This window comes from Electrophorus electricus, chromosome 22 (assembly GCF_013358815.1).
Source record: "Electrophorus electricus isolate fEleEle1 chromosome 22, fEleEle1.pri, whole genome shotgun sequence".
NCBI lineage: Eukaryota > Metazoa > Chordata > Actinopteri > Gymnotiformes > Gymnotidae > Electrophorus > Electrophorus electricus.
Window position 1 is genome coordinate 4808072 of NC_049556.1, and position 22517 is coordinate 4830588.

Here is a 22517-nt window from a genome sequence, read left to right on the forward strand (position 1 = left end):
CTGATGATGTCCATCGTTACAAGTGTAAGAAATGCTCATACCCATTTACAGAAATTATTAAATGATGGAGTAAGAACGTCAATTCTTTTATTTATAGATAATGAATATTAACAGATGCCCACGCAGAATGTTTCAAGGAAACTGTAATAATCCTTTATGGCAAACTGTATAGTCAAAATATCAAAATGGGGTTTTCTGCTCTCCCGCTAACTGGGAGGACGAGGTGGGCTGTGGTGTGTTGGCATGGAATGACCCAGCAGGACGTGTGTTTGGCATTGAGGCCCACGGGGCAGCTGTAGCGCACACATTTGGATATATAGTGGTCCTATAGAGCTTGTTTAAACGGTTGAGGGGGGAAATACTGTGGGCTTTCAGGAGTCCCACCTATGATCCACCTGAGGCTGTGAAAGCACATCAGTGTCCATTCTGTGTCGTTCCAGTCTTTGAGTTGGGAAACACTGCCTTAGGAAGTGAACAGAATGCTCCGGTCACCACCACCAAAGAAAAGCAGACAACTGAGTCATTTACTTAATAAAATCTTTATTTTTATTTAAAAAACAAAACAAAAAAACACATGCTTTTTGTATAGGCTTAGCTTACATGCCGGGTTATACCGCACATTCAAATATTTTATTCTTTATAAATAATTCATTGAAACATGACACAGGGATCTCTCATAGAGACTAATTCATTGACGATTCTGTACACAAGTACAAGTTTGTCATGGTTTAGTGCTTTGAGCTGGTCATCATAGGAACAACAACTTCCTACAGGAGCCCAATGAGCCCTCTCCTGAAGCGCATGACACTTCCTGTCATACAGGAAGTACGCTGACACTTCAAGAGTAGCACCTCTATTTGTATCAATATGTTTGTGTGTATCTCTAGTATGCACGTGTAAAGTCTGCGCGCTCGTACGCTCGTATATGTCCTATGACATTGTGTGTACGCGTGTGTGTACAGTCCAGCACACAGAATGCCTCACAGAGACAAAAAGTCGACGTTTTATCCGTCACCGAGGTCTGCGTGCGCGTATCTGAGTGTATGTTGTGGCGTGCATGTTAACACTGTCCCAGGCTGTGTTTGATGATCTCTTTGCTGGAAGGTGGGATCCGGTCAGGAAACGTCACCTGGAATTCCACCAACAGGTCACCACGCTGGGATGGGTTTTTAGCGCGGGGAAGCCCTTCACCTATCAGTCTTCTCATGGATCCAGGCTTGATGACATCGTTGCAGGGGATGGGTTTCATTTGTCCATCAAGTGTGGGGACACTGATGGTACAGCCACATAAAGCCTGAGAGAGAGAGAGAGAGAGAGAGAGAGAGAGAGGGAGAGAGAGAGAGAGAGGGAGGGAGGGAGAGAGAGGGAGAGAGGGTTACTATCAACTAATCATGAATGAAAGGACTCTCGGCTCATGGCCACATTTCCTAAAATGATTTCCGATCACTGCATCATCCGATACTACTCGGAACACAGCCGCCGCGTCTCGACTGGAAGCAGAGCTCCCCCTGCAGCCGCTTCCCAGAGAACAGCTGTTCCTTAAAGTGGGACAGCAGTCCAAACTGACCCGAGCTAGCGCAGTTATATGTGGGTCAGAACCATGGAGGGAAAACTAAAATGTAATGCTTTAAAAAAAAACCAAAAAAAAAAACCCAAATTGTTGTATAACACGGAGTCAAGTGCGCTGTGTATTCATGAACGAGGTTGTGGTGAAGACTGAATGAGGCTTTCGCATTACGCAAGAGGCTGAGGAGAGTGTGGCCAACGTGCTCCAGTTCTCTGATGTTCTGTCTGAGTGGGACGGAAGAGTGCGTGGGAGAGAGCCATGTGAGGATGAGGAGCGGGAGATGGGGGGGGGGGTGCGAAACAGCAGGAGAGAGAAGGGAGAGTGCGAGGATGGGAGACAGACAGCAGGGGGTGGGGATGGGACGAGGTGTACAGAGACGGAGAGCGCGAGACGCCCGAGGGAGAGAGGGAGGGTGGAGGAGGAGGAGGAGGGAGAGATGAAGGCCGGTGTGTCTAGGAGAGAGAGAGACAGATGAAACCCAATGGGAGGAAAAGAAAGGAAAGGACGAGCAATGGCTGGGAAGGGAAAGCGGGACGAGCGTCGGACAGAAAGAGAGAGGGAGTGGAGGAGGAGAGTGGATGACGGGGTGACAGACAGAGAGAGGAATTTCTAATAAGAGCACAGGTGCAGGAGAGAACGGGGAGGAAAATGCCTCGGCGAGCGACTGCGAAAGCGCGAGTGTGTGTGTGTGAAGATGCTAAGAGCTGCAGAGAGGAGAACACGAGAAGGGCAGGGGACTGTGCGCGCCCGAGGCTGCCGAGGAGAGCGAGAGAGATGCTAAATTTAGCCGCAGCGCTCTGCAGAGGCTTACAGAGTAGCAGAGACTGCGTGGGAGGTGAACAGAACGCGCTGTACTAGCATCCACACACACACACACACACACACACACACACACACACACACTCACACACTCACCTCGCGCAGTGTGACGGTCGCTGTGTAGACGATGTTCGAGCCGTCCCGCCGGAAGTGGGCGTGTTTCTTCTCTTTGACCACGAAGGCCAGATCACTGGGGGCATGGCCGGGCACCTGATGCCCCTCTCCTGAAAACGTGATCTTGGTCCCTTCCTTCCAGCCCTTCTTCACCTCCACGTCGAACACCCGCTCCTCCGGCTGGAGCGTGCTCTTGTCTGTCTGTCGGAGCCGTGTCACCTTCACGCGCTTGGTCACGCCCGTCAGAATGTCCTCCAGCGACACCTGGAGATCGTGGACCTCAGCCACGCCTCCAGGACGGTGACCCGCCTTGTTTCCGTGGTTGTGACGGCTAAGATGAGGGAGGGGGGTTTTCAGGAAGGGGTTGAAGAGGTCTTCATCCGAATCGAATTCGAAGTTAAAAAACACCCCCCAGGCATGGGCGTCAGCCTTTGCAGCGCTGTCTGCCTTGTTTCCAGCGGCAGGAACGCCTCCTTTAGTTAAACCTGTCGGAAGGCGAGGCAGATGTCCGCGTTAGGGGCAGTGCGATTAGATTTTGCGTTATGAAGATTTGAATGCAAAAGGTGACGGAAAAGACGCGGCCGTGCGCATGTGTAATCGCACGCGCAAGTTCAGGTGCAGAGGATCTATGACTTGTTTGAAAAAGGCAGATGAAAAATTAATGAATCGTGCAGCTGCGTGCAAGTGACCAGGGCATCATGCTCGCATGTGCACAAATGGATCGGTCTGCACAGATGTAGTTTGAACTTGGTGCTCCCACCCTTAACTGGCTTCAGACCAAGTCTGTGTCAAAGACATTCTTACCTTGCTGATCATACTGGCTACGTTTCTGTGGGTCATTGAGGACTTCGTAGGCTTGCGCGATCTGTTTGAACTTCTCCTCGGCGTCTGCGTCTGGGTTTTTGTCGGGGTGGTAGCGCAACGCCAGACGCTTGTACGCCCGTCTTATCTCTTCCTCGTTAGAGTCGCTCGACACCCCCAGGATGGCATAGTGGTCCAAGCAGGTTGGCGAAGGGGGCGGACTGGGCACCTCTGGGTCCTCGTGCACCTCCTTTTCACAAAGAAAAAGAGACGGGCGGGGAAGGGGGAGAAATAACTTGTTAGAATAATTTTCACCAAATTATCTTAATGCACATCGCATTTTAAATTCAGGTGTGTATTCAAGTAGAGTCTCCGGAAAGGACATGTGGTTGAACGTGGTAGGTGCACTTTGTGCAACAGTACATTTAATACAAGAGTTTTTTTGTATTACATTTTTCAGTTACAGTCTATAGGACAAAAACCATCCAAAGATGTAGAGAAGTGCACGGGTATATCCAGGCTATAGCGGTTCTAAAGTCTAAATGGCACATTGTCACTTTCAGCAGACACCAAACACCAGTAGTAAGCAGTAATGAATTATCATACACAAACCTCACTTACAGCTATTCAAAATTACAATACTGATTGCTCTAGCGGGATGTTGAATTAGGACTTTACTTTTAGAGTACTGAATGAAAGTATAAATGATAAGGTTTTTTTTTTTTCTTTTCTTTTTGTAATAAAATTTGGGGACGTCTTACCTCCGAGGCCCAGCCTTCTTCGCCGTGGATCACGCGCACCTTGCACTTGACGTTCTTGTGCTTCACGCCGAACTGCGTCCAGATCAGAACCATGATGCCGCTTCTCCGGTAGCTCGAGCAGGCTTGCGTACTACTGCATCTCTCGGCTGCTGCCCTCGCGCTTTTATACCGCAGACTGCCTCTCTCTCTTCACACACACACACCACCCACGCTGCGTGACCGAGCTTCCCCGAGCACGCCCAGGATCCGCGTACGAGAGGGAATACCGCGTTTCAACCAAACCCATGCGCGGCACCCATTGGTGTTCGAGCGGGCATCACGCGGATGTGGCGACCCACCGCGCCATGTGAAGAAGCGTTTCCGGAATTTAAAATTACACCCCCCCCTCCCCACCAGAGGTTCAAATTTAGCTGCTGTTCTTGTGGATGTACCAAAAGGAGAAGCAGAACACCTTTTCTAAATAACGTCGTGCACAGTAATGTGCATAATTTAGACGAAGTAGGTTAAATCCTAGATTTTCTCTAGGATTAAGCATTGCGAGATACCTAGACCCGGGATGCATTTAATTATTTTGATCTCGACTATATGTTTATTAATGCACGTCATTTTCATTTTATATTAATAGCATTTGGATACAACTAACTGCACTTTCTTGTGTGACGTTTTAAATTATAAAGTGTATGTTCGAATAACTGTGATTGTCTTGGTGCATCGGACGAAAGTGCAAAGCACCTGCATTGTTCTCTGCCAAGACAGTCATTATCAGATCAGCTTTGCAGGACTGCGCCCACTGCCTGCTTCATTATCGTAAATATTCTCTCAGATGGAGATATGAAATCATTAAGCATTCCTGGTTTCTTACGGCGGGTTTCTCTGTTAATTGACCGACTGCACACGGAAAGCCTACGGGAATGATCTCGCTGCGGAACTGTCGGTTGAATGGAACTTATTCCATAGTACATAAATGGCAACATTTCCTCAGTCCTGACGCGCACAACCAATAGCAGATGGGAGAACCACAGGATTCCCGGTGCTACCGGAAAATGGGACAAATTTGGAGAAGATGCACCTTGCAGACGCGTCAGAGAAACTCTCTGCCAAATTCCTCCATTTTGAGCCCAGAGGCTGGTGAACGCTAGAAGAGAGCACGAAATCATTACGGTCATTCTGGTGATATCGTTAGCGTTTGTCGGCTTAATAGTGTTAACGGGATTTCACATTGCAATCGATATAATGTAAGCGGCCGGTGTGTGGAACCGCCGTGTGTATGTATAAATGTCCGCGTATGTACGTTTGTGTGAGTGAGAGAAACGAGTGGGCTTCTGTGCTGAGAACTCCGTGTCTTCGGGCAGAATAGGTCGCCCCAGGGTGCCACCGAGTCGTGATCGCATGCCTGTAATAACCTTCGGCGCGTGACCAGCGGACGCCCCGCTGGGACGTGTGATTGTGCGGCGCGCGGCTGAGGTCCGTAATTAGCGGTCCTTCTCGGCACCAAAGTCCCGAATTAGATCGAACTATTACTGCCGATCAGAGCGTGCGCTGTAACTGGACATGAGAGGAGTTAACGCAAGGTAAAGACACAGCTTCGATAGGTTTGCGAAGTATTCAACTCGATTGACTGCAGTTATAAATAAATACATCAAAAGGTCTTATCAGAATCTCTCTCGTCTTGTTTTGCTTACAAACCAGATACATCCTCCTCAAATACTGTGCATGAGACATATACACCACGCTTTCAGAGGAGTCTTCCATCCTTGTGTGTGTGTGTTAATAGCACTCAGTGAGAGAGAGAGAAGCTATGGGGTGTGCTGTTCACATGTACTCTCTGTTCCCTCTCTCTGTCTGAATCTCTCTCGGTGGGTGTTATTAAAGGTTAAGGTCTGAGTCACGACAATGAGTGGAGTGAAATTAAACAGACAGCTTCTCAAAGTTAGAGGACATTTAGTGTCTGGGGAACCCAGACAACGCACAGGCGTTGTCATTTGGTTGCTTAAGTTAAATAACAAATCAGCTAACCAATCAAGGTATTCGTTTATTTAAATGGCAAAACAGCTAATCAGACAATGTATTTATTGATCTATTGATTGATTCTATGTGACGGAAGGATTTTCTTTTTTATTTTAAAGATTTGCATTTGCATCTTAGGTATGCCTGTCTAAAAAAGGGAGTTGTCGCCTGGCATCAGTTTATCTTCCCGTTATCATGTTCCCCATGCTGACACTGGGTTGCCTGTCCGCCGCACGCCCTCCAGCTCCTGCAGCCCACAGTCTTCCGTTCTCTCCAGACTGGCACAACCGATCCAGCTGATCACCGATCACCGGGGGTTCCGCGACGGGAGCCGAGACCGCGCGGCGCGCCCCCAGTTGGATGATTACGCGGCCGAAACTCCGCTTTCAGAAGCGGGAATTGTCAGTCAGAAAAGCTATCGAACCTAAAGATGGTCGTCTAAATGGTTGGTAATAGTTGTTACTGGTTACTGTGAAGTAGCAATTTCGTATGTTGGCAGTACAAGTTAATAAAGCATTTTGTGCACAAGTCTGTGCCCTGGTGTTGAGTAGAAGTAGATAAATCACATCTTGGCATACTTCTGAACTTATTGGACGGAACTTCGCCGGAGGACTGGAATGGCCATTCTGAACCGATTATATGATCAGTTCGTTCAGTCAGGAGTGCGGGCGATTAAGTACAGAGAAGAATACCAGAGATTTGGGACAGAAGGAGGGAGAACATAATGTTCTGGAAGAAACTAAGATATAGTGCCATCTGCTGGCCATAAGGAATAGACCCCAAAGACCAAAAATTGTATTGTACTTTCCTGTATCACAATTAAGGAATATTATAATTTCATACCTAGAAACACCATCATCACATCTTTGTGACTGAACAGAAAAACACAGGTCAATCAGTCAAGTGCAGTATGAGATTAGCGTTTGTGTATTTGTGTTTGTATTTGTATGCGTGAGTTCGCTCCGGCTAAAGAGCCCTTTAAGTCAGTCCACATGTTTGTTGTAGTCGAGCTCCAAATGCAATCGCTAAAAAGTGTCGGGCATAGCAGAATACCACGAGGAGTGTGTAGTGCTAAGGTTATCACTGGCATTACCTATGGGCCAGCACACCTGGGAGCTCCACCGGCTAGCAGCCTCGCTTAGGCTCTGCAGACCCCGGCAGCGCTGCACAGCAGAGGGGCTCCCAGAAAGAATCCCGGCCCTTCCACAAGGAGCTCGCCCGCCTCTGCACATCCGAGGGCAGCGTGATGGCGAATCGACGCTTGGCTTTTCACTCCCCGCTAATTTCAGGGAGTTGCGTGCGCGGCGGAAGAGTGTCGCGTAAACACGCAAGCTTTAAAGGCATTCTGTAGGTGAAATCTGCCGTGACACAATAGTTTAATAGCCGTCACCATTTACATGTATGCAGTTTGGTGCTCTTTAAAAGTGCTGGGGTGGTCATTAATGGCGTTATCTGTAGAGCCATAGTCTGTGTGAATATCCACAGGCATTTGTGCGATTCTGTCTTTAATACCGCAAAACATGTATAACATTTTAAAAAGAGATCTTTGTGTTTCCTTTGACCCAGTGATTAAAAACAAGATCCCGTGGTGCAAATATAGCTGATTATATAACGCAGTGATTATACATATCTAAAGAAGGCAGAATAAAATTGACCGTCTAAATCTGGCTCACCGCTACAGACAGTTCAATGACTCTATAGGTTTACATGTATATATTTAGACATCCAGTAAAACTCCGTTTTCGAATTCGCATCAGACCAGGTTCTTCCAGTTCAGAACCGGATCATAATCCCACACCGACACGCAGCGTGCCGAATGTCCGGAACTGTAGGAGCTTTTACGTTTCGGTTACCTGCCTCTTCGTGGACGACAAGCAGCGGAGGTGGTCTGGGAAACGGCAAGTGCTGAATGTAAATAAGTGGTGATAATGATGTGTCTAGCACCTTCATGCAGGCTAATATGTGCAGTCTTTGATGAGTAATAGGTCTCTGGAGTACAAAGGAGGCATTTGACACAGGGGAACAAACGGTTGGATTGTGTGAGGCGCACACGTTGTGTATGCACACATCCCAGTCCCCCCCCCCCACACACTGTGCACAGAAAAGTCTCGCAGGCGCTTTAATACACACTCAGGTGTGTGTAGGTGTTTGCGTCTCTGAAGCGTTTACAGAGGGTACAAGACTTGCTGTGGGCTAAAATCTTGGAAATCCTCGGGAATGGTATCTGTAAAAGGACATCAAAGTTAAAGGATTTAGTATGGGTGTGTGTGTGTGTGTATGTGCGTGTATTATAATGAATAATGGGGTGTATATGTTATTTCTGTTTTTCTGCAACTGGCCCCGTAATGGTACTTGCAAACAGAACATCATCTGTGCGTGTGCACGTTTAATGCTACGTAACCGTGCCCTTGAGTGTTTGTGAGCATGGCACGCGGTTGTGTGTATGGGAGTGTGCGATCTCACCATTGCAGCGATACTTGAGGTTGGACCAGATGATGTTCTCTTGAGAGAAACAGAACACACCCAGTCTACCCCCTCTCATGGTTGTGTCGATGGTCACGCCAGAGTCTGCCACCAACTCGGAGCCCTCGTAGAACCGTACCCTGCACATGCACACGTCACGGCATGAGTGGGCCTCAGAGCAGTTAAATGGGTAGAGGGGAGGTCAAGTGTCTGTGGGTGTCTGTAGGAGTCATCGCAGCGACAACCGTGGCATTAATCTCTTCTATTTCTGGGGTGGGTTTTTTGTTCTTTCTGAATGCAGACAAAAGCGGATGCAACTTTTGAAGAGCCACTTCAGATATGGTAAGAGGTGTGATGATTTTCCCTGGTCTATTGCTTTTTGTTTGTGTTTTGTTTTGTTTTTTTTTAAAAAAAAGGTTTGGTCTTTATATGTTTTTCAAGTGGTCAGTTGTTTTCGATAATTGCTGCCTATTTATAAATGGTCTCTATTATGTTTTTGTGCGACGTGCGTTGAAATCGCTAACGCTGAATTCATAATGGCATTTTTGGATGTAGACTCCTGGGTCCCTAATGCCGTTTCCAGACAGAACCATTCACCATGTTGTACTTTTAACCAAGAGCTGAACGCTAGTCATTAGGTTTGCTAATCGCAAGCGGCTGAATAGCAGCGTCTGGCTCCTGTGAGCGAGTCTGGCAGGCTGGCAGGCTGACCTAATGTAGCCGATCTGTGGGCGGTGCTGCAGGTTCCAGCGATAGGACACTTTATCCTTCCAGCCGACGTTCCGGGGGTCCTTCCACAGCAGACGGACCTGGTCATTGGTGTCCCCCGTGTGCCACAGGGAGTTTCTCAGGTGCTCACCTGGGCCAGATTTGGACTTCACTGCCTAATACAGAGTGTGAGAGACACAGGCTTGATTGTCACAGTACTCAAAAAAACATGCCCGTTCAAGTTACTGCCATTCTGTTGTAATGACATTTAAATCTGAGGGCTTTGGCATACTAATGGTATGCTAATCTTACACTTCTGCGTGTGGCACACAGATTCTCGTCAAAACTTTGGTCATCTGGAGCAAAAGTGTGTGACTAAGGCTAAGACCAAACTGGGAACGAGCAGATCTCGGAACACGTGAGCAGATGAGTTCAGAGGTTGAGGGTTAGAAGTCAGAGCAGGGCTGACCTTGAGCTGGATGCCCGGCTCAGCGACGGCCCTGAAGGGTGTGGCCTGCCAGTAGGTCTGCTCTGTCTGCTTCCACATCACCACGTAGAAGCTGGACGAGTCCTGGTAGCCGAAGATGAAGCCGGCGTAGTCATCGTCGGTCACCGTGTTCACGTGGAACGTGCCCTCAAAGTCAACACCGCTAAATGCTGTGTAACCTGGAAATCACAGAACAGCAACAACATTTGATATGCTAATAAAACGTGGCATGCTCTTATAAGGCGGGGTTTTCAGACACCTGCCTATTCATGGCATTTCAAAATAATCTCAGAAGGTCAAGAACGTTGAGAGGTTTTCGATAGTGTTAACCTATGGTAAAAGGTGGTTTGACAATTTGTTGACTGTGTTGAGGGACTTCACTCTATAGAAAAGGTGTGTGTGTGTGTGTGTGTGTGTGTGTGTGTGTGTGTGTGTGTGTGTGTGTGTGTGTGTGTGTGTGTGTGTGTGTGGACATACCCACAGCAAGGCCTGGATCACTGTTCATTGTTTGCACAATTTCCATCCCCTGTGTTTTGAAACACATAGGACAAACATGTTAGAAACTATAAAGGGAAGAAAATAAGAAAAATGTGAACATGTGAGCTACTTTCAGTCCTGGGCTTTTTGAACTGGCCAACTAGGATATTAATGTCCAGGCTAAAGCTCAGGCAACTGTGGTAGCACACCAGATCTCTGCTTCTGTCATTTCAACCATCAGCTGTCAGGACCTCAGCCTTGAGGTGCTGTTATTATAGTTAGGTAAGCAGCTGAGAGCTGGCTGTCAGAACTGGTTTACTGCACTTGCAGTGATTGATAAGTCTCTGACCCACAGAAGTGCTGAGTCACCTGGTTCAGAACCACCCAGTTAGGATCAATCTGGGCGTCGCCTTCAGGGTCCAGCACGACAGTCTGATACGCCCTGAAGTCTGTCAGCGTGATCTCTGCGTTCTCGGGGCAGTTGTCAATCCTGTCAATCACCTTGTCCTGGTCAAAATCCGACTCGCAAATATCACCCATGCCGTCATCTGTAGACACAAGTTTGAAACGGATTAATATGTGGGAAGCCGTCCAGGACACATCTGTTCTTCCCTGCCTCTCTGATTTATTCAGGTTTGAATATGAATATAGGCTATAGGACTTAATTACTGCTATTTTAGTTAACATAACACTTCAGTTACAGTATGTACCCCAAACATTTAAATACCTTGAATGTGGGATATTAATATGCATATGCGAATCGAATTTTGCATAAATTAATATTCAGCCTATTTACAGTTATTCAACTAGTAAGTGCAATTTTTGCCTTACAGGCAAATAATTTTGTTTCCCTCAAACATTTGTTTTTTAAATATCAAACTTTTCTCACTGGCATTTGATGCAGAACCATGTGCGGTTATGAGATTGTCGTGCAACCGGGGATGTTTTAAGTCTTTTTTTGAGACTTTTGGTTTGGAGTCTTACTTCGAGATTCTTGTTGAAATTTCTAGAAATGAGGGGAACAGGGCACATGGCACTTACGGTTGTCATCCATCTGGTCAGGGTTGGGCACCAGGCGGCAGTTGTCAGGGCCCGGAGGCAGAACGTCAGGGATACCGTCGTTATCGTCGTCGTCATCACACTCATCACCCAGACCGTCTTTATCGGTGTCTAGCTGGGAACTGTTTATCACCAGTGGACAATTGTCCTTCGAATCCTGGTGCCCATCACCATCGCTGCATAACACATACCACACAGACTTTCAAGTTGTTATTTTGCATTCCAAAGTAAATCACAAGAATGATTCAGATATAGTGGTGTTGCGTGGATGTTAGATCACACAGACATTTTCATTTCGTTGACAGCAGTTGGATGTAAATTTTGGCACTCTTATCCAGGGTAAGTTGCATATATTTATCAGTATGACAGAATGGGTGTTTCCTGGGAATCAAACAAAGGCCTTGATGTTACTAGCAACGTCCTCTACCTGCTCAGTCAGGTGAGTTACAGGAGTGCGCTGTGTGTAAAGAGTAATCTGACTGTACGTCTCTGTCCACATACATATGTAATTACAGGGTTGTTAGGGAAACAGGGATTAAGTATAAAGTTAGAAATGGTATTTGCAGAATGCCGGAAAGACAAAGGATGTTGGCCTGCCATACCTGTCCTGATTCGTGTCGCAAGAGTCTCCAACAAGGTCATTATCAATGTCCGACTACAAGGGAAAAGGCAAGGAATGGGTTGAATGGTTTACTCCTTTCCCGTTCGGTGGTGTGGTGGGAACATCAGTTATTGGAAATATTACTGGGGTGGTCCTCACTTAGGATTGATGGCAAGAGGCATCAATTACCTTGTTAAGGTTATTGATGAAATATTGGTTGTTTTGAAAATATGTCTGATCAAATGCCAGGTGATTTGTGGAAAATAATTGTGGTTTTGGAATAGCGTGCCTGATTGGGATTGGGAATGTCCAGGCAGCTGTCACAGGCATCTCCCACTCCGTCGCCATCCCGGTCCCGCTGATTCCGGTTCTTTACACGCTGGCAATTATCCAGAAAGTTTTTCACACCTGGAAACCCATTAGAAAATGTATGAGAATCACATCAGAGGCACAGTTTGGGTTCATAATGCTAATTATTAACAGCACTCTGACGCACAAAACCTGGAAGCCAGACCTGCGTCCAGGTCTGTAATTCTCAAAGGTCACTGCATAACTGAGAGGAGAAGCTTTTAGAACTCAGAAGAGAAGCTCTGTGTGTGTGTGTGTGACTATTTCTCACCATCGCCATCCATATCATCATCACATGCATCCCCAAGGCCATCTAAATCTGTGTCCCGCTGGTCTGGGTTCTCCACAGTAACACAGTTGTCACATGCATCACCATGGCTATCCTTATCACTGTTCGTCTGCCGTACGTTCGGCTTCAGCCAGCAGTTATCCTAATGCACAAACACATTTACACACATTCACATGCAACAGTCACATTATTAAATACACCTTGTAAATGTACAGTTAGAGTCTATAACTCATCTGCTGCCATTTCTAAATCTGTGTTAGACATCCACTCTTCTAGTTGGAGAGCGGCAATAGACGTCTGTTTTGAGGTCATGTCACAGCTGTGTAATGGAGTTATGATCAGGACACTTGATGAGATCTCTCACTTTTCGTCCCTTTAAGTCATTCCAGTGTTGCTTTGGTGCATTGTCCACTTGAAAAGTTCTACTTTTTTTCTCTTCAGTCCACAAGAACATCTTTCATGTGACGTTTTGCAAATTCTTCATGGCAAATAATAAACGTGTGCATGCAAAGTTTGTTTTCTTGCGACCCTTCTATAAAAGCCATTTTTTGCAACACCTTGGAAATTGTTGATGCATGAACACCACCCTCGGTCGCAGACACTGAACACCACCCTCGGTCGCAGACACTGAACACCACCCTCGGTCGCAGACACTGAACACCACCCTCGGTCGCAGACACTGAACACCACCCTCGGTCGCAGACACTGAACACCACCCTCGGTCGCAGACACTGAACACCACCCTCGGTCGCAGACACTGAACACCACCCTCGGTCGCAGACACTGAACACCACCCTCGGTCGCAGACACTGAACACCACCCTCGGTCGCAGACACTGAACACCACCCTCGGTCGCAGACACTGAACACCACCCTCGGTCGCAGACACTGAACACCACCCTCGGTCGCAGACACTGAACACCACCCTCGGTCGCAGACACTGAACACCACCCTCGGTCGCAGACACTGAACACCACCCTCGGTCACAGACCAGACGCTGAACACCACCCTCGGTCGCAGACACTGAACACCACCCTCGGTCACAGACCAGACGCTGAACACCACCCTCGGTCACAGACCAGACGCTGAACACCACCCTCGGTCACAGACACTACTCAGTCAGAGTGATATGTGATGATACAGTAGCCAATTTAACAAGTGCACTGTGTGCTGTGTGCTGGGTGCTGCCAGACCTTGGCATTGTGGCTGTAGGTTAATATTTTTTCCATCTCTTAATGATAGACTGAACTGAAGTTCAAGGAATATTCAGTAATGAAGGGTTTGTTCACTATTACTAGTGTAATAGTGTAGTGTAGGACTGTAATGAAGAATGTACTGTTGGAGTGTAGTGTAGACGTGTAGCGTTGGAATTTAGTAGTGTAGTGTTGGAGTGTAGTGTAAGTGTAGTGTAGATGTGTAGTGTAAGAGTGTAGTGTAGATGTGTGGTGTCAGAGTTTAATGTAAGAGTTTAGTGTAAAAGTGTAGTATAGGAGTACTCTGTGGCTACATGTTTGAGTGGGAAACTCTTCTAAGGAAAAGTGTGTCTCAGTTTGCAGTTAATTTTGGAAGGTGGTTTGTGGGTCTGAGTTTATTTTGTGCTGGACATAAGGTGGCAGTGAGCTGAAGTACATTAAGCTTTCTCTGCATTTGGTTCTTAAATTTGAGCCATTTAGCTATGAACCAACTGTACTGCCATCTGTTAATGAGTTGTTCATCTGTGTGTGTGTGTGTGTGTGTGTGTGTGTGTACCTGCTCATTCAGTATTCCATCCCCGTCAGCGTCTGGGTCACATGCATCACCCCATCCATCTGAATCCGCATCCTCTTGTCCCGAATTTGGCACCGTAACACAGTTATCCTAAAATAGAAACACACACACACACACACGCTTAACATGACGTTATCACAACCCTCAGCATGCTCCTGTCATGTGGTGCTGTTGTCATGGTTACCTTCTTGCAGGCGGGGTCTTTGCAGCGAAGCTTCTGGTCAGGGTATCCGTCGATGTCAGTGTCTCTACCACAGAGATATCCATTTCCAGCCCAGCCGATCCCACACTACACACACACACACACACACACACACACACACACACACACACTTAAAATGACGTATACTTAAGCCTTTTTATAATAATAATGTACATCATACATCATGCAGGTGTGTATGTGTGTGTGTGTGTGTGTGTGTGTGTGTGTGTGGGTGTGTGTGGGTGTGTGTTTGTGTGTGCGGGTGTGAGCATGAGTGTTACCTGGCAGGTGATCGTTCCATCGCGTTCCTCAAAGCACTGAGCATTGGAGTCACAGGGGTTCTGCAGACGGTTTCCACAGCTTCTCTCTGGCTTGCAGCCTCTCACCTGGTCACCTATGAAACCTGTCTTACAGCCTCCACAGTGGTATGAGCCCTACGCACAGTATTTAAGTTGTTTTAGTTTTATGTTTTGATTAGATGTTATTTTTTAAATTTGATTAGCGTGAAACAACTGACTGGACCACAAACAGTTAATAAAGTAGCTGGTGCTACTGAGTTACAATAAGGAGTGTCAGGTATTACCATAGAGTTACAATAAGGAGTGTCAGGTATTACCATAGAGTTACAATAAGGAGTGTCAGGTATTACCATAGCGTTACAATAAGGAGTGTCAGGTATTACCATAGAGTTACAATAAGGAGTGTCAGGTATTACCTTAGAGTTACAATAAGGAGTGTCAGGTATTACCATAGCGTTACAATAAGGAGTGTCAGGTATTACCATAGAGTTACAATAAGGAGTGTCAGGTATTACCATAGAGTTCAGGCACACTGAGTTGGCTGCACAACCTCCATTATTTGGTCCCTTACACTCATCGATGTCATTACAGACCTGTAGTTATAGAGACAAACAGGTGAACACACACACAATAATAGAATAAATGACAACCATAAGACCTCATTCACAAGAAAGCAAACTAAAAATGTCACACACACACACACACACACACAGACACGGACACTGACTTGTTTGTGTGTCTGTGCAAAATCTACTCCCACGCCTTCAAGCGCCAGGCCAGAGTATCCAAGAGGGCACTGCTCACAGCGGAAGCCGGGAGCTGTGTTCACACACCGCACACCCAGGAAACATGGGTTAAACTGGCACTGTAAAACACACACACACACACACCGCACACCCAGGAAACATGGGTTAAACTGGCACTGTAAAACACACACACACGCGCACACACACACACATACACAGACACCGCACACCCAGGAAACATGGGTTAAACTGGCACTGTAACACACACGCACACACACACACACACACACACAGTACTGTTCGGTCCCTTACCTCATTGACGTCATCGCAGCTGTACCCGTCTCCTGTATATCCATCAGGGCAGGGGCCACACTCCACCCCTTCCTCTGTCTCAACGCATGTATCGTCACGGAAACACAAACCAGGAGTGCACTTCTGCTTCACCACTGTCCCGCCCAGCCCTGTAAGCGCAGCCCAACGTACACGTGCGTCCGATGAACACCGCTACTCGTCAACCAACCATGTGCACCGGTTTTTCTGTTTTTAAGATTACTTGGTAAACATTGAGTTGTGTTGATCTGGGAAGCTTTAGCACTATCTGAGATCACAAGCGCCCCCTGCTGTACACTCCTGCTTATTCATGTAATTACCAATAGTGTTGGGGCATAGAAGACTGAAGCTTACTGCATTCTCTGGGAATAACAGGTCCTCTGTTTCTGGTCCTCTGGGAATAAACCGTGCCCTTAGCTTTCAGGGTTTTTTTTTTTCCGGACCGGAGTTTAGAGCGTTTGAGAAGCCAGAAGTGCCAAGAGTGGACTGGCTGCGTTTCTAAACATTAAAGCCGTCCTCTCTCTGACACAGCCGCATGACACTATGTTTTAGAACGTGTCTTACCGCAAGCCTGACATTCGGAGATTGTGTTTCTTAGAAAGGAGGTCTCCTTCACCTGCCAACGCATTCAAACCGAGAGTTTCAGCAGGAGAACGGAGGAAAGAGAACACAATACAGTAGCGGGGACAGCAGAGGACAGAATTTTACCTGTTGAATCAGCACATCTTTAAGCTCATTTATGACCTTGGTCAGCTCCAGCATCTGATTGGTCAGTTGTTTAGTGTTGAGTCCTGGTAAGGTTAGACATATATGAATACTAATATTCATATGAAAGGATGTTATTCACCTACAACCCCAGGGTCCAGTTTTCCCAAATGTAATAATACGCAGCAGCTCATAAAGAGATTATTAAAAATGATCCCAGCTCCATGATCCAATCCGTGGCTAGGGCGCTAATTTAACCAGAATTTTTCTTTTTATCGACTGACTGTTATTTACTGAAATGTTTAAGCGAGCTTTGTTAAGACATTACCAAGCGTTTGAACAGAGTCGCTTTGGTGGGTATGGCAGTTCTGCAGTGATGCCACGTTCTCGAACGTATCGCCATAGGCCAGTTTCAGCTCCTCTAGCTCCTCCTACCAGTCAAAGCAGAGAGTGATGGTGTGTGTGTGTGTGTGTGTGTGTGTGTGTGTGTGTGTGTGTGTGTGTGTGTGTGTGTGTGTGTATGTATAGCTGGATGTGTGCTGTGCATTTGTGTGCGCAGGTTGCATCTTACCTGCGCTTTCCCCTGCATGGTTTTAAGCTCTACCCCCTGGTTGCTGTCAATCCCATTGAACACTGCTGGCAAATCTCTCAGCGTTTCCACCAGGCGGCAGTCCAGATACAGCTCAAGCCTGGGCACTGGCAACTCCCCCTGTCCAGGAGGGATGGCTCCCTGCCCAGGGACCTCCAGGCCTTTCAGATGGAAAAGGAGGCCATGCTTCTCCCCGTCCGCCAGTTTGAGGTTGTTGAAGGTGACCGTGGCCATCCTGTGATCACTGCGCAGGTAACGCAGCGAAGCTACACACACACACACACACACACACACACACACACACACACACACAGAGAGAGAGTGATTTGAACGGGAAGGGAACAGAAGTGTATTTAGTTCAAAGTACCAGCGCGAAACTCAGCGCCATCCTTCCTGTTTCCTGTGGACCTCCCCAGCTGTCCAGCACCCCTGCTCACCCTTGTTGAGCTTTCCCATGACGATGAACTCGAGGTACTTGGTGTTGTCCCGCGGGTCGTAGAGGCTGAAGACGGTGGTGCCAGTGCGGGGCTGCAGGCGGAACGTGGCGAGCAGGAAGAGCTCCGTCACTCCCTGCTCCGCCAGCGCTCCGTGCAGGAGATCCGGCAGGCAGTCGGGAGACGTCAGCAGGTTGTACACTGCAGGAGGGAGAGGATGGCACGGGTGTTAGCTCTGCGCCGTCCTCCTGCTCGGAGACCCGGCCTGGTTCACGAGGTAGGGGTCAGAGTGGAGGTCGTTCTAGGGTGAAGACGTTTCGATTGAACGTAAACAACAGCTGCTGACAGCTTATCCGAAAGCACATGGCCTTGAACGGAAGCGGCGCCCTTTGTAGAGGCAAAACGGTTCGGAGACTTATCTGGGCTTTCAGCAGATACCGGGTACCGAATTCTTAAGCCTCAACCTGCAGACTGCCAGCCGGCACCAACAACAGAAGCACAGCAGAACGATAGGAGACTACTTTAAAAAATGATCAAATAAGGTTCGCTTGGCGCCATTCCGATAAGAAGCACAAAAGAGAAAGAATAGAGCTAATGCGGCTACTTAGGAGAGGTAATCAGGAAAACTTGTAAAAGTTTCCTTGTAAAATTCCGTCTTGAGGACACTAAAGCCCCGGAAGCATGAAAGTGGTCCGGGACATCTGAACGTAAGAATCTCGGACCGAACCCAGGGGACCCATCTGCGGTCTACATTCCGATGTTCAGAATTTAAGTCAGCATGTAATTTACCAGCCGAGATCCGTTAAAAAATTCCCTGAAGTCGGCCACGGGTGCAGTTCGGTAGCGCTGATGTCATCGCCCGAAACTGCAAATACAGATGTTGGTTGTTATGGCAATGGTGGCCAGCCATTAAGGGAACAAGCTGGCCATTTTGTTCCCTGCCAAAAGGGGAGCGCAGGGCAGGGCCGCGTTTTCCTGCAGGTCACCCTGCATCTCCAGGACAAAACCGGAGAATCGTAGGTGTTAAAGCTGCCGTCAGTCAGAGCGGTGCCTGCCTCCTCTGGCCTTTCCGCCCGACAGCCCTCTGCCTGTGTGCCACTGCCTTGTCCGGACCGCTCCCCTCCTATACAGCCGGGGCTGCCCTTTTCCTGACTGTTCTAAAACGGCCGACCACTGTTGGTCCAACTGTTGGTCCATGCCTGCTTCTGTTTACGGGTGATAATCTTAGAGAAGAATTGTTACTTAATTTAAGAGCACTTCTCAGAGTTCATGGGGCTTTTTTGAGAAAACTAAAAAAACCATGTTTGCAATTTGGATTCAAATGCTGTATGGTGTTTGGCACACCAGGATCTAAGACATGAAGATCATAACCTGAGGCAGAAATAACACACTCTGGATGTAACACACTCAATATAACACACTCTGGATGTAACACCTTCTGGATGTAACCCACCCAATATAACACACTCTGGATGTAACACACTCTCAACATAACACACTCTGGATGTCGCATACTCTGGATGAAACGCACTCAATATAACACACTCTGGATGTCACACACTCAGTATAACACACTCTGGATGAAACACACTCAATATAACACACTCAGGATGTAACACACTCTCAATATAACACACTCTGGATGTAACACTGAATGTAACACAATCTCAATATAACACATTCTGGATGTAACACACTCAGAATGTAATGCACTCTGGATGTAACACAATCTGAATGTAACACTCTCAATATAACACACTGGATGTAACACTCTGAATGTAACACTCTCAATATAACACAGTGGGGATGTATTGAGTATATAATTATTCACGACTCAAGACTTCTAAAATCTAAACTAACCCCCCCCCCACCAAGCCTCGGGGGTGGGGTTTCTTTCTGCTTTTCTTCTCTCTCTCTTTTCCCCTCTTCTTGTCTCATCCTTCTATCACGAGGCACGAATGATGGACGACGAGCTCGAGGTCAGCTCCCCTTTCAACAAACCAGATCTCCCCGCCAGCCGCTGTGACCAATCGCGCAGCCCTCCTTGGGTATGGGCCCGTACACGGAAGGTGGTTTGCATGTAGGCAGTTAGTGATTGTTAACATATGTGAGTGTGCGCGGCCGTGCAGTTCAGTCCAAACCCGCAGGACCAAAATGCAGAAAGGATGGAATTAAATCAAACATCTCATTTATGTTGCTTTTTTATAGCCTAATGACAGCATGCTCACACGCACACGCACGCACACACACACACACACACACAAAGACACACACACACACGCGCACACACACACACACGCACACTTATGCACACGCACACACGCACGCACACACACATGCACGCACACACACACACACGTATGCACACGCGCACACACACACACACACACACACACACACACACACACACACAGCTATAATAATCATAAAATGCAGCTGAATTTATTACTGAACCATTAGGTATGCACTAGGTGTGTGTATGTGTGTATGTGTGTCTTTTGGATTAAATGTAATCATTTGATCGCATCAGTCCTGCTAAAGTCATCATGAGTTTAACCCACACTGAGTGATGGTAAAGTGCAGACATATGTACACAGTCTCTCCCACCCACGCGCGCACGCGCAAACACACACACACACACACACACACCTTTTCTGCTCCTTCACAGACTCATGCCATCTGTCTTTTCCACTCCCTCGCATGTATACGCACACACACACACACACACACACACACACACACATGCCAACATCTACCAGTAACCAGTTACCGGTACCAGTAATTACCAGAGTTGGACTAGTTATATGGCGTTAAATAATTAGAAGGTCTTTAAATCAACATCACCTAAACAAGTCCAGACTACAGAAGTTAATAATAAACATAAAAACTAAATAAATAGAGAGAAAGAGAAAACTGGGATGGATGAGAGAGATGATAAGATGGAGAGAATGCTTGTACTCTGCATGAAGAATGAATGAGAGATTCTGTGTGTGTTCGAGATTCTGTGTGTGTTCGAGATTCTGTGTGTGTGTTCGAGATTCTGTGTGTGTGTTCGAGATTGTGTGTCTGTTAGAGATTGTGCGTGAGTGTGTGTGTTAGAGATTCCAACAGAACATAAGAGATGTATTAAAACTTAATAGAAGGTTAGGTACAGTGTCCTAATGTATTATAAGGCATCATAAAGTTTTAGAAGTTGTACTCACCAGTTGACTGAGCATCCACAGCTAAATTCAGGCTCAGAATCAGAAACACGACTGCAAGAAACATCCTGTCTGCCATGTTTCACACACCCTCAAACACACCGGTGAGTATCTCTCTGTGTGTGTATTGTCCTTCCTGTGAAGTCTATAAATTTGATTATCATATATTTTCTAACTTAATTTTGATTACTGTATACACTCTGACTTAACTTTCCCTGTAACCCGGGTGTGCGCTCTGACGTTTTGCTTTCTTTCAAAGTATTTAATAGTGTGTGGGTGTGTGGGTGTGTGCACGTGTGCGTGTGGAGGGGGTTTGAAAGAGTGAAGTAACAAGGTGTCCATCACATCACAGCAGCTGTTGTGGGTGGGATTACGAGTTTAACAGACAGCCCCATGCTGAGTAGGCGCGGCCAAGACTGGTGCCATTTAATTGGCTGCCTCGAGTCATGTCTGTGACCTTATTGGTGCATTTGTTTCTCATTTGCTCCTCCTTTTTTCATCTCTCTTTCTATTCTCCCGTTTCATTGCTTTGTCATGATTTCATTTATTTTATCTGCTGTGTAACTGACAGGTGGGGAAAAAAAACAACAACAACATTTGGTGGATAGTTTGGGGAGCTTGGTAAAAGATTATTGGATTGAGTAATGTTCCGTCCGATTCTTTTGTTAAAAAAACATCCAGTCCGAGGAGCTCCCAAAACAGCAACCGAGCTCTGATTCAGGCATTGGACAGGTTTAAATAATGCATTACTATTATTCAACATGTTGATCACATCTCTCAGTGGAAAGGAAGCTTCTCTTTGCTGCTGAGAGGTGTGTGTTTTCAGCGGCGACGCAGCTGTCTACCCAGATACGGGTTTGAGGCAGGTTCGATCCGCTTTGGATCTACATTTGTTTATTTTCTTGGGATTCTGATAGTTCACTGTTCCACAAGAAACGGATCTGTCACCTAGTGACCTTCTCATTTCTCACATCGTTGGCTTTAGTACTTTAATGAAAGACTGGTATGCTCGTACACACACACACACACTATACACACACACTATACACACACACACTATACACACACACACACACACACACACACACACACACCTTACACACACACACACACACACACACACACACCTTACACACACACACACACACAGACACACACACACACACACACACACACACACACACACACACACACACACACACACAGGTGGACGGTTCGGACCATCCATTTGCTCTCATGGCAGTGGTTAATGGAATAATCTCCAGCAGCAATCAGAGTATGTATGGTGTGTGTGTGTGTGTGTGTGTGTGTGTGTGTGGCATGTGCTTTCTGAAATTATAGTCTTTAGCAGAGTCTGCTCTGTCATTACGGTCCTCCAAGGCACTGTGGGTATGTCTGGACCCGGATGGGCCAGAATACTGATTCTGTGTGTGTGTGTGTGTTTGTGTGTGTACGTGTTTGTATGTGTCTGTGTGTGTTAGAGGCAAATGAACAGGCTTTTAGTCTGTCTTGGGTGTCTGACTGAGTTGAAACTGTCAGTAGGATGGGAGGAAAATGAGACACACACACACACACACACACACACACACACACACACACACACACACACACACAGAGTGCCCTTTTGTTCCCACAGTATAATGGTGTACCGGGATGCTTTCAGCTTAGAGTAAGAGTACCCTGCTAATGATTTTTACATCTGTGTGTGTGTGTGTGTGTGTGTGTGAGTGTGTGTGAGATAGAGA

At 46.9% G+C, this 22517-nt stretch overlaps 2 protein-coding genes across 3 annotated transcripts; both read right to left on the reverse strand.

Annotated features, from left to right (window-relative positions):
- Positions 1 to 520: 520 nt before the first annotated feature.
- On the reverse strand, positions 521 to 4208 carry zgc:122979 (uncharacterized protein LOC641576 homolog). The gene is made up of 4 exons (XM_027030223.2): positions 4063 to 4208; positions 3305 to 3551; positions 2483 to 2985; positions 521 to 1294 (listed from the first exon to the last, which is right to left on the reverse strand). The coding sequence occupies exons 1-4, from the start codon at positions 4153 to 4155 to the stop codon at positions 1061 to 1063; spliced, it is 1077 nt and encodes a 358-aa protein (XP_026886024.1). The 5' UTR covers positions 4156 to 4208; the 3' UTR covers positions 521 to 1060.
- A 1873-nt stretch (positions 4209 to 6081) lies between these two features.
- thbs4b (thrombospondin 4b) lies at positions 6082 to 21090 on the reverse strand. Of its 2 annotated transcripts, none has more exons than XM_027030218.2 (22): positions 20776 to 21090; positions 17576 to 17773; positions 17121 to 17404; positions 16878 to 16980; positions 16553 to 16635; positions 16409 to 16460; positions 15827 to 15975; positions 15496 to 15633; positions 15284 to 15361; positions 14751 to 14903; positions 14452 to 14556; positions 14250 to 14357; positions 12484 to 12643; positions 12154 to 12272; positions 11866 to 11918; positions 11246 to 11439; positions 10574 to 10752; positions 10205 to 10253; positions 9710 to 9906; positions 9244 to 9416; positions 8533 to 8672; positions 6082 to 8293 (listed from the first exon to the last, which is right to left on the reverse strand). In XM_027030218.2, the coding sequence occupies exons 1-22, from the start codon at positions 20849 to 20851 to the stop codon at positions 8235 to 8237; spliced, it is 2850 nt and encodes a 949-aa protein (XP_026886019.2). In that variant the 5' UTR covers positions 20852 to 21090; the 3' UTR covers positions 6082 to 8234. The 2 variants fall into 2 exon arrangements, with proteins under 2 accessions (XP_026886019.2, XP_035377179.1); XM_035521286.1 differs by having other exon boundaries at positions 15496 to 15690.
- Between the last annotated feature and the right edge of the window lie 1427 nt (positions 21091 to 22517).